This window comes from Gekko japonicus, unplaced genomic scaffold, assembly GCF_001447785.1.
Source record: "Gekko japonicus isolate JY-2015 unplaced genomic scaffold, Gekko_japonicus_V1.1 scaffold2308, whole genome shotgun sequence".
NCBI lineage: Eukaryota > Metazoa > Chordata > Lepidosauria > Squamata > Gekkonidae > Gekko > Gekko japonicus.
Window position 1 is genome coordinate 118,086 of NW_015169248.1, and position 12,086 is coordinate 130,171.

The following is a 12,086-nucleotide window of genomic DNA, read 5'->3' on the forward strand; positions in this document are numbered from 1 at the left end:
GCATTCAGGTTAGATCCCTTCCATTCTAGCACTTATCAGTTCAACAAGCAGCCAGGGACACTCTGCCTTGCTAAATGTGGATTTAAACTTAATTAATATTGATCTTCTTTTGCTCTTTATACTTTGCCAATCCATGCACAAACAAATGAATCCTAGTTCTGGGGTCCCCACCAGTTTGGTGTAGTGGTTAAGTGCGCGGACTCTAATCTGGGAGAACCGGGGTTGATTCACCCAGGGGTCATTTCGTAGAAAAAGGGGTGCAGGAGCTCATTAGCACAACTCATTAGCACAACTTATTTGCATATGCCACACCCCCTGACATCACCGGAAGTGTATCAGAAGGCAACCCCCACTGCTCAGTCTCCACTGGACTGTTTCGGATTGCTAGCTATTGGGGGGGGGGAACGCACAGATCCTTGTGCTCATCATGACCTGGGGCTGCTGGGATCAGGGGGTGGGGCCTGTTGCATGTGCCCGCCCCCTGTGCTCTTTACTGCCGGAACTCCGCTCCTGTGCGCTCCTGCAGGAAATGACCCCTGATTCTGGGTATAAGCTTCTGTGTGCACGCACACTTCTTCAGATTATTTTGGTAGAAAGGTAAATCCACAGATAGCAGAGAAATCACAACATTTATTTTAGTTTGATCTACCTTCCTGCGCCTCTCAGCTCCTCACTTGCCTTGCCCTTGCTACAGCTCTGCTCAGTCACCCAAACCCTATAGGACAGTTGCCCTCTAGTTTCCGGGCTTTGTGAGTTTAAGAGCAAGATTTTGGGTGGCGTGGGGGAAGCTGGAAAACCAAGTGCTTTGCCCTTTAAACCCCAAATCCCAGAACTTCTGTCCTATTGGGAAACTGTCCTACCGATCTAACACTGAGGGAGCCGTTCACGAGTGAGAACAAAATGGTCTGTGACGTTTTGTTCCCACCAGTATAAAGAATAGAAACACACCAGGGGGAACATTGGCTGATCCTTATGCAGACTGACACATGCTGATGCTATAATTTTGCAATCAAATATTCCCTGAGTTTGGCCTCTGTGGAAACCTGGCCCTCCTACCCATTGGAGCCAAACCCCTTGGGTGCAATTTGCACACCATCCCACAGAGCCCATACATGAAATGCTGAGTGGAAACCTGCTATGTGCTGAGCCTTGCCAGATCTCATTCTCAAAAACACATGGGCTCCGCTGCAAATATTTAGGTACAAGGGTTGAGAAAAGGGAAGACTTAACAAGATTTGAAATCCTGTGGGCTTTGGTTTCAGAAATGGCTCGTATTACCGGGGATTTTAGAAGAACTTTTTTTTTTAAGTGTCTGTTCCCAGAAAAGAAAAGAAAAAACATTAACCCTAAATTAATGGCTTCCTATTTCATGCGGCTAGACTTTTTTAATGGGGAAAAAATGCTTTAAGCCATGTTACGTAACATCTCCAATTGAATCCAAACACTGCAGTGATAAATTCCAAGGGGGTAACAGCCTGATTTATCAGATTAGCGGTTTGTAGAAGCAAAAAAACAGAGCAGCGATCATCGGTGGCACCTTCCAGCATCAGTTTCCAAGAGCAGGTGGTCTTCATCCTGAAAGAATCGATCAACAAATTTGCTAATCTTTATCATGTGGCAAGCCTCCTTTTTTGCTTTATAGTGATAATGAGTCAGTCTGATTAGATTTCATAATACATAATGGCGGGTTTTATTTCTCTACATCATTTTATAATCAGCGTTTTAATTTTTATAATCGTGAGTAATATTTTTATGGTTCCGAGAATGAGAACGTCTCTACCGAGTGCTTATGCAGGCCTGTGAATTATTACCCTCCCCTGAAGGAAGGCAGTGCCCGTGGGCGATTCTTCTTTCCCGTGTAACTAGTCAGCCTTCCGTCTGGTGGTGGTGGCAGAGGTGGCTAGAACTACTTGCTACATGAGCTAGGGTTGCCAGCTTCCAGGTGGGGCCTGGAGATCTCATGGAACTACAGCGGATCTCCAGGGGACAGTTGGGAAATTCCTTGGTGTTTAGGAACAGAGCCCAGGGAAAGGCACAGCAAGGTATAGTGCCATATAATTTATCCAGTTCAGATGTTATAGTTAAGCAGGGGAAATGGCCAGGTTCATTCGGCCTTCTGCCCTCAATACCTCTGTCTTGTTTCTGGCTCAGACTTGTTCACCCTCTTCCAGACCATTACCCGAACCAGCCCGGATTTGTGAAACACCTTATTGAAAGCGAGGGTTTCCCCGAAACCCTCATACGGAAGGCACATTTCCTGAATGGCCCCTAGCTTGTGTGGCCTTGTTGACCTTGGCTTGCTCTCCCAATTGAGAAATTTGGTGCTTGCTCAGTTCATCTGGACAGTTTGTATGCTGAGAAATCAAGTCTGAATTGCATTGCGTTGAGAAATCTGCAGATACGTTTTTTGGAGCTGTCTTCCCCACTTCCCCGTGCTTGCTTCCTTTTGTGTCGCTGGGTTTTCCCCCCCAATGAATCAGAATTTCTAAACATACTGTGACCATTCTTTCTGAAAAGGCCAAATTGTTCACGATACAGAGTTGTAATTTACTGCAAGGGGGAAAGGGTTTGTTTGAGCAGCCAACGGGTTCAGCCCTCATATTGTGCAATACACCCTTATAAAAAGGTAACAGAGGACTGCAAAAGTTAGACTTGGGGACCCTCGTCCAGACGAACAGCAGCAGTTTCGAGTTTCAGAGTAAGTAGCTGAAATGATGATCTGCCTTTTCTACTTTCTTCTTTGCCGTCAGAAAACTTAACAATATTTAAGAGGCATCCAAATTGAAGTTTCCTTTCTACATGGAAGGATGGGGTGTTATGAGCACCATGGAATGTATACTTCTTGTCGCAGGTATCTAAACTTTGAGGAGTAGATGTTGTTCTTCCACACTGGACTCCATTTAATGCTCTGTGGAATGCCACTTCCTTATTTTTAGTTAGACTGGCTTGTGAAGATTTAACATTTAAACATCGTTTTCTTTAACCATGGTTTTCTTTAACCATGGTTCATGGCTCAGAGGCAGTCAGCTTCTGAATTCCCAGTGCCAGGGGGGCAACATCGTGGAAAGGCCTCAGCCTCTCTGCCCTGTTGTTGGCCCTCCAAAGGAACTGGTTGGCCCCTGTGTGAGACGGGATGCTGGACTAGATGGACCACTGGTCTGATCCAGCAGGGCTCTCCTCTTATGTTCTTATTAGGGGAAGGCCTCAGCCTCTCTGCCCGGTTGTTGTCCCTCTAGAGGGACCGCTTGGCCCCTGTGTGAGACAGGATGCTGGACTAGATGGACTATTGGTCTGATCCAGCAGGGCTTTTCTGATGTTCTTAGGAAGGCCTCTCTGCCCTGTTGTTGGCCCTCCAGAGGAACTGGTTGGCCACTGTGTGAGACAGGATGCTGGACTAGATAGGCCACTGGTCTGACCCAGCAGAGCTCTTCTTAGGTTCTTATGAAGGCCTTGGCCTCTATGCCGTGTTGTTGGCCCTCCAGAGGAACTGGTTGGCCGCTGTGTGAGACAGGATTCTGGACTAGCGATGGACCACTGGTCTGATCCAACAGGGCTCTTCTTAGGTTCTTATGAAGGCCTATCCAGAGGAACTGGTTGGCCGCCGTGTGAGACAGGATGCTGGACCAGATGGACCACTGGTCTGATCCAGCAGGGCTGTTCTGATATTCTTATTGCTGCCCCTGAATACGTAAAGTACCTTGGCCCAAACACAAGATATTAAATCCTGGTTTGTAAAACAAAATTTATTTGGGTATGACATGTACCAACAACCCCAGGCTACGGCTATTCTTTCTGCCTCTCCAAGACCAATGCAAATGTGATAAAGAAATATGCATTTAAAAATACGATTATCATTCTTATTTTATGCTTTTCCAGAGAGCACAAGTGACTTTCAGAAAGAGAAAAGGATAATTACTCTTGTTGACTAAAAAGCAGATAAAATATACTAGGGCGATAATAGAATCATTCTGAAAATTAAGATATCAGCAAATGAGGTACCAAGAAAGTAATCGGTTAATAAATCTAGATAAGGGGAAACATTTGTAAGTTCCTCTGATTTCAAAAAGCAACCCTAGCTTTTTGAGCTAGGAATGCCAACCTCCAGATGGGGCCTGGAGATCAGCTATTACACTTGATCTCCGGATTACAGAGATCAGTTCCCCCGGTGAACAGGCCCATAGCCACAGTGGGGCACTTAGGGGCAGTTCCCCCTCACACAGGACCCACAACCCACAACTCCCCCTGCCCACACCCATGCCCTTACCTGCCGGCCGCACTTGTTCACCTCGGCCACTACAGGAGAAGGAGAGCTGTCCGGTTGGTGCGATTAATACTTGGGGAATACGCGCTCTGCGCTTCCGTAGTGGTAGGCCTCGCCCACCCACTAACAGAGCAGAGAGCACATACTTGCCAAATATTAATCGCACCGGCTGGCCGGCTCTCCTTCTCCTGTAGTAGCCGAGGCAAATGAGTGCAGCCAGAAGGTAAGGAAAGGACCTTCTCTTCTTCACATGCCTGCTGATGGGACCTCTCTATCTCCTCCACTCCCCTGCCCCCCACCCCGGATTTCCCAATGTCCCACCACCGAAAATTTTCTGGCTACGCCCCTACTGGCCATAATGGTTGCTTTGGGACTGTGTGGCACTGTACCCTTCTGAGGTCCCCCCAACCTCCCTCCCTATACTCCACCCCCCAAAATTCCAAGGTATTTCCCTTTTCTATCAAAGTTTTTTTTTAATTTTCTAGATAAGAAAAAGAAGGCAATGACTACAAGAGAAAACTAACATACAATAAACATACAACAAATATGGAACACGTACTCGTTATTACTGTTTGGGTTTTACATAGATGGAATCGTTTCTTTCATACACCAGCACTATTTTAACCATTTCACACACGGAGCTTATATATTAATAATTATGTTATACATCTTTTGAGATATTCCTCAATCCACCTGTAAAATCTTGACCAGTTGTTCTCAAAGATTTCTTCTTTTCTGTCTTGCAATTGTAATAATAATTTGTCCAAACCCCCTCCCTATACTCCACCCCCCAAAATTCCAAGGTATTTCCCTTTTTTATCAAAGTTTTTTTTAATTTCCTAGATAGGAAAAAGAAAGACAATGATTACAAGAGAAAACTAACATACAATAAACATACAACAAATATGGAACACGTACTCGTTATTACTGTTTGGGTTTTACATAGATGGAATCGTTTCTTTCATACACCAGCCCTATTTTAACCATTTAATACACGGAGCTTATGTATTAATAATTATGTTATACAACTTTTGAGATATTCCTCAATCCACTTGTAAAATCTTGACCAGTTCTTCTCAAAGAGCCAGTTTGGTGTAGTGGTTAAGTGCACGGACTCTAATCTGGGAGAACCGGGTTTGATTCCCCACTCCTCCACTTGCACCTGCTGATGTGACCTTGGGTCAGTCACAAGCTCTGGCACAGCTGTCCTTGAAAAAGAGCAGTTTGTGTCAGAGCTCTCTCAGCCCCACCCACCTCACAGGGTGTCTGTTGTGGGGAGGGGAAGGGAAAGGAGTTTGTAAGCCACTCTGAGACTCCAAGTGAAGGGTGGGGTATAAATCCAATCTCCTCTTCTTCTTCTTCTTCTTCTTCTTCTTCTTCTTCTTCTTCTTCTCTGTCTTGTAATTGTAATGTTAATTTGTCCAACCCCCCTCCCTAGATTCCACCCCCAAAAATTCCCAGGCATTTCCCTTTTTTATCAAAGTTTTTTTTAAATTTTCTAGATAAGAAAAAGAAAGACTACAAGAGAAAACTAACACACAATAAACATACAACAACTATGGAACATGTACTCGTTATTACTGTTTGAATTTTACATAGATAGAATCGTTTCTTTTATACACCAGCACTATTTTAACCATTTAGCACATGGAGCTTATATATTAATAATTATGTTATACATGTTTTGAGATATTAATCCACCTGTAAAATCTTGACCAGTTCTTCTCAAAGATTTCTTCTTTTTTTGTCTTGTAATTGTAATGTTAATTTGTCCATTTCCGCTGTTTCCATTAATTTATAGATTGTTTCTTCTTTTGATGGAACCTCTTCTTTTCTCCAGTATTTTTCAACCCGGAGCTGGCAGCCCTATCATTTCATCCGTGCTGACTTAGCAAAACCATGGGAACCTAATGAGTATTTCATGTCGGCCGGACAGTCCCCTAACTGTCCAGAGACCCAAAATGCAGCTCCTCAAAGCAACCCCAGTCATGGAAGCAATGGAACCCTCCCTAACACAAAACAAATCCTTTAACAATCGTCTTGGGGCATTTTGTTTTGTTTGTGGGGCGGGAGAATAAAAGTCCATAGCAAGTGAAATGTAGAGTTGGAGGCGAATGAAAAACACATGGCAGGAATCAGGCAAAACTGGAGAAGGTTGTCAAGAGCCACCTTCAAAACATTGGCTCAGATCTGGGACCCTCGCTAGCCACGAACAGATTAACTGAACAATGTCCTTTTATTAAAAAAAAAAATAGGTCGGACCACCTGAAAGATGCTTCTGTTCCTAGCATTCTGTGCTCTCGTTCTTGGAACATCTCTGGCCGTTCCGCAGCAGCAGCAGAAAGAAGAATGTTGCCATGCAGGTAGGTTGATGTTTGAACCTGAAGACGGGCTGTTAAGTTCCCGTGGCAAAGCAGTTCCAAATCCAATTCCTGGCACGGCCTTTTAAAAGGGAACTCAGAGAGCCATGCTGGGAAAGATCTCTGCTTGAAATGAGAAACAGCTAGTAACGTGCCAAACCTATTTTTGGATAAGACCCCTTCTGGTTGTCAGACCGGGGGGAGGCAAGCGGAAGTGCCCCGGCGTGGTTCCCTTTGAAGGAGGGAGGGACCCAGATACAGGGGGAGTCACGGGGCTCGAGGGGGTAATAAAAGGCGAAGCCGGGAGACAGCCGAGGAGGAGGACTGGGCTGGCTGAGGACGTGCAGGCTGGACAGAGAGAAGGGGACCCCGTAGCCACCGACGAGTTGGTGCAGAGGCCAGGTACCCAGGACAGGCAAGAGTGGCAGTTGGTGAACTCTGACTACCCTGTCATCTGAGGCTGCTCCTCCCGCTTTGCCCAGAGAACTCTCCTCGACTGCCTCCCCTTTCCAGGGACGAAGATTGCCTGCGGACCGTTCTCCAGGCTAGTGGAGGTGCAACTCCAGCAACGGCCAGCAGGGGGCCAACCCCTCACGGCGAGACAGGGTGTGACAGCATATCTATATATCTAATACCGAAGTCGCCCCCTGCGTGCGGATACTTATTTCCGCACATCAGGGGCACCTGGGGGGGAGGGAGATGTTTGTGCACACTTGGGGCAGTCCCCAGGTGTGCACAAAAATCTGAAACCTGTAAAAAATATCGGGGGGATACTTAAATCCCCCAAAAGTGACAGAGCGTCCCCTGCGCATGCGCAGGGAATGCTCTGCACCCGGCCTCGCAGCCGCCGCCGCTTCGGAGCCGGGGGGGCAAGAGACCAGTGAGGCCCGGGTGGCTGCAAGCCACCGGGCCTCGCTTCAGAGGAGGGAGAGACCAGCGAGGCCCGGGCAGCTACCGCCGGCCCTCACTTCCAGACGGGGGGAACTGGCGGGATGGGGGGGAACTTACCTCCTCCTCCTGCTTCCTCCTCTTCCTCATAGGTGTGGAGCTCCCTCCCCCCCTCCCGCAAGTATCGCGGGTCCCGCCCCTTGTAAATACCTAATCCCAATATAAAGTCAAATGCATATGGAGACAATGTGTACTTTTAAGGTTTTATTTATGTAAATGGACATTTGTCTTTATATTGGGACTAGGTACTTATATGCTCAAGTGGTTAAGATGCTAAACTGCAGACCAGAAGGTCTGTAGTTCAGCCATTCGAGACCCGAGTGTCGCATGATGGAGTGAGCTCCCATCTCTGGTCTCAGCTCCTGCCAACCTAGCAGCTCGAAAGCAAGAAATTGAAAGTAGATAAATAGGTACCACTTCGGTGGGTAGGTAACAGCATTCCGTGCTCCTCGGCATCTAGTCATGCTGGCAGCATGACCACGGAAACATCTCTAGACAGCGCTGGCTCTTTAGCTTGGAAACGGAGATGAGCACTGCATCCCTAGAGTCGGATTCGACTGGCTTTCAAGCAAGGGAAACCTTTACCTTTACCTTACTTATATGCTGACCCATAGGATCGTTGTTTTTAAATGATATTTTAGCACTTCTGAATGTATTATTAAATTATATACGATACTTTGTACATTTGCACTATGTGCATATAGTTGTTGTTTTTTTCTTTGCGCCAACTTTTCTGGTTACCTTTCTTGTGCAGGGTTGTGATTTTCTCCCCCCTTTTCTTGGTTGTATTCATCACACCTGTAGGGTCGCCTATGACCTAGGAGAGTTTCTGCCGGGCAGGATAGATAATACAATGCTAGATGGCACAGTCATCTGACTTGGTATAAAATGTCTTCATAATGTTATATGTGGGCAGACATAAATAAAGCCTGCAGGGCCGTGAAGAGAAGAATGGGCTCGATTCCAGAAATAAATCGTAAGCGCTACAAAGAGTTGAACATCATGCAGGCAGAATGTTCTGTTGAGATTTCTATGGACACAAAGAATTCCACTGAAAGAAAGGACGCATTGTCTGTTCTTGCCCATGTTGCAACCAATTCGGAGAATTGTACTGTCTGCTTTATGTAGCCCAGTGAAATTGATTTGGTTTTCCCTTTCAGAGCTGCAGAGCTTGATCGAACGGCAAGATTATTTGACTAAACAGATGAAAAGCCTCGAAACTGCCTTTTATACCGTCCACCACGGTAAGTGGGCTGGAAGTCCGGTGTTTGTTCCTGGAAGAGGGTTGCCACCTGTGGGTTGAGAAATCGCTGGAAACCCAATGGACAAGATCCAAGCCAAAACTGAGATTGTGCAAAGAAAACAAACATGTGTATGCCCAGCTTGATTTGGAACCCAGCCCACCAAACGAGTCTTCAGATCACAGTGGCAAGCTGGCTGAAGCAGAAGGCCATCTGTCCCCGCTGGTTTTCAGTTTTGCAATTGCTGTAAATTTGCCACAAGGCAAGCACTGAACACAGGACTTCTCACATTCTCCACTCCTGCTGCAGGGGGTTAATTTTCTTATGACGGTTTCACTGGGGGTCACTTAAAGCACCAAGGAAAGAGAATGGAGGGGGAACTGAAATATTACCCATGAGCCAATTAGGTTCCTCCCATCACCAGTCCATCCCTCTCAAACAGAGGTCTGATCAGTATCAACTAGGGTGTACAGGCTGGAAAATACCTGGAGATTTTGGGGGTGGAGCCTGGAGGGCAGGGTTTGAGGAGGGGAGGGGCTTCGAAGGGGTACAATGTCATAGAGTTCACCTTCCAAAGCAGCCATTTCCCCCAGATGAACTGATCTCTGTAGTCTAGAGATGAGTTGTAATCCCAGGAGATCTCCAGCCACCACCTGGACGTTGGCCCCTTGCCACTTTAGATCTCCCTTTTCTGGCTCTCTTCTCTGACTTCCACCCCCTTTTATGGCTTTCACTTCCTTCTGGCCACGGCTTTCTGTGCCTTTGCAGGAAGAAAGCCTTCAGTCTTGGGGTTTCTAGGCAACCCCTGAATGCCCTCCAGGATCTCGCAATAGTTCACAAGATCTCGGGCAGTAGTCTGCTTGTTTGGAGGATTTTAAGCTCCTCTCACCTATTCTTTTAGTTCTTTGGGTTTGTGTGTAAACCAGGAGGCTGTCCCAGGCTTATAGGAAAAATCCCCCTTATCTGAACATGGCCCTGCCGTGCGGATTGTTTGATCTGTACTCTATGGGTTTTGCTCAGAATTAAATAGATTGATATTTCCTACATGAAACTTGTCATTGTCAAAGCTCGTTTTTGAGCTAAAAATGTCAGATTAAATGAGTGGTAATTACAAATCCGGTGGCTCAGTGGTTAAGACGCTGAGCTGCAGAGCGGAAGGTTGGTAGCTCGGTGGTTTGAGACCTGAGTGCCGCGTGACAGAGTGAACTCCCATCTCTGGCCCCAGCTCCTGCCATCCTAGCAGTTCAAAAGCAAGAAATTGCGAGTAATAATAATAATAATAATAATACTTTCCATTTATTAATTGCTTTCCCCAGTGGGCTCAAAGTGATGTAGTTACTCCATATATAGAAAAGGGACTAAAATGTTCGTAGGGGATAGGGAAGACAACATATATTGACTTTTTAATTGCACGCGCCGTCACTGCCTGGTGTAGACGTCTTCTGGCTGGCTCCGTCATTTTCCCGCACGGCTACTTGCTGGCCAGGCCTCAGGACCCGTATGTCAATCGCCACACTGCCACCGCCTGGCCGGAACATCCATTGCAGGCATTCTTTTTCGTAGCCGGGAAGCTGTTTTGCCTTTTACAAGCCTTGACCAGGCGTCCGACCGTCGCTAAGGAGTGGTTCCCATTTTATCTACTCGTCGAAGCTTTCAAATCGCTGGGTGGACGATGAGCTGAGGACAACAGGCTGGCTGCTCACACCAGCGCGGGGCTTGAACTAACACAGTTCATATGTTAAGACAGTGGGATATACCCACTGTGCCACCACTCCCCTGTAGATAAATACATACCACTTTGGTGGGAAGGTAACAGTGTTCCATGCGCCTTAGCGTCTAGTCATGCTGGCCACATGACCACGGAGATGTCTTCGGATGGTGCTGGCTCTTCAGCTTGGAAACAGAGAAGAGCACCACCCCCTGGAGTTAGATTTGACTGGCTTTCAAGGAAGGGAAACCTTTATTAAAACGTCACAGTCTGTCTTCCTTGTCTGTCTCCATATAGTTATATTACTAACTTTCCCATACTTTTTATTGAATATCCTGGGGGGGGGGGGGTCCCTTTGGGTGATCACAAGTCTCATCATCCCTTGTCATAACCTCTTCTGGTGATCAGAACTCATGTCTTTAAAACTTAGCAAATACTTCATGAGATCTCCAAATGATAACGCTCGTGTTCTGTGTTCCCAGCCCGCTCTTTTGGAAGTGGCAGTGAAAGTTTATTTGTGACCAACGGACACGAAGGCAACTTTGATACCGCAAACAGCACCTGCGCCCAAGCAAAAGGCTTTATACCTTCTCCTGCAAATGAGGCCGAGAATAATGCCCTGATGAAAACGCTGCAGAGGCACAACAAAGAGGCTTACCTGAGCCACGTTTCTGCCGGGTACTCAAACTGGGCACCCGGGGAGCCGAGCAGTGCTAAAGGCGCTGAGTCCTGTGTGAAAATTGATGATGATGATGGCAAGTGGAGGACCACATCTTGTGAGGAGCAGCTCTTGATTACCTGTGAATTTTCTTTTGTTTAACTCATCTGTGTTGAGTGTCACAGTAGCGGGGTGTAGTGAGAGGGTTTTTCTTGGCACCAAGAAGGCCTAGTTTTAATCTCCACTCTGTAACAAGGCTCACTGGATGATTCTCAGCCTCACCAATCCAACAGGGTTGATGTGAGGATAAAGGGGCCTTCGTGTATGCTGATACTGGCTTCTTGGAAGGGAAGGTTGGATAAATATGTGATCAATAAATGCATCATTTGAATTTCTCTGGTGTTTTAAATTCATTTCAAATGTCGAACAGGCTTGTGCAAAATGCCCATGTTTCCCCCCCATTATGTTACCCAAAGAAGGCAGTCTCCACACATTGGAGGAATTAGCGAAAGGAGACAGAGCAAGAGGCAGGTAACTGGGATTTTCTACCTATGTATACCAGGATTTCCCCCATTTTAGAGAACTCTCAAATAAACAGGCAGATGTTCAACAAGAAAGGTTTTTATTTAAAAGAAAAGGGATAAAACAAAATGCACACAACAAAACATATACAAGAGATAATGAAGGAAGGCAGGGAGGAAAGGGGAATTTTTAGGGAAGGGTGATAATTACCAATACTGAAGAGGTCCATGGTAGCAGCAGATCTAGAATGAAAACAGCCAGTGTTTTGTTCCATGAAGGAGAGGGGGAAAAACCCCACAAAGTAGGGGTGTCTGTGGTCGCATAACACACACACACACACACAACTGGGTCAGTTGGGTGACATATTTATAGGGCAAAACGTATCCTG

General features: G+C 46.4%; 1 protein-coding gene across 1 annotated transcript; it reads left to right on the forward strand.

Moving 5' to 3' along the window:
- The first annotated feature begins 2,602 nt into the window (after window positions 1–2,602).
- On the forward strand, window positions 2,603–11,571 carry LOC107114879 (PLIalpha-like protein). The gene is made up of 4 exons (XM_015416485.1): window positions 2,603–2,698; window positions 6,517–6,624; window positions 8,730–8,813; window positions 11,001–11,571. Exons 2-4 carry the CDS (start codon window positions 6,534–6,536, stop codon window positions 11,336–11,338), a joined length of 513 nt encoding a protein of 170 aa, XP_015271971.1. The 5' UTR covers window positions 2,603–2,698; window positions 6,517–6,533; the 3' UTR covers window positions 11,339–11,571.
- The last annotated feature ends 515 nt before the right edge of the window (window positions 11,572–12,086 follow it).

What these genes read in the sequence shown, in the direction of transcription:
- LOC107114879 (XM_015416485.1), top strand. Translation starts at nt 6,534, where the DNA reads ATGCTTCTGTTCCTAGCATTCTGTGCTCTCGTTCTTGGAACATCTCTG. An exon ending in AGAAGAATGTTGCCATGCAG is followed by an intron (nt 6,625 to 8,729) that starts GTAGGTTGATGT and finishes TTTCCCTTTCAG; the next exon opens with AGCTGCAGAGCTTGATCGAA. An exon ending in CTTTTATACCGTCCACCACG is followed by an intron (nt 8,814 to 11,000) that starts GTAAGTGGGCTG and finishes CTGTGTTCCCAG; the next exon opens with CCCGCTCTTTTGGAAGTGGC.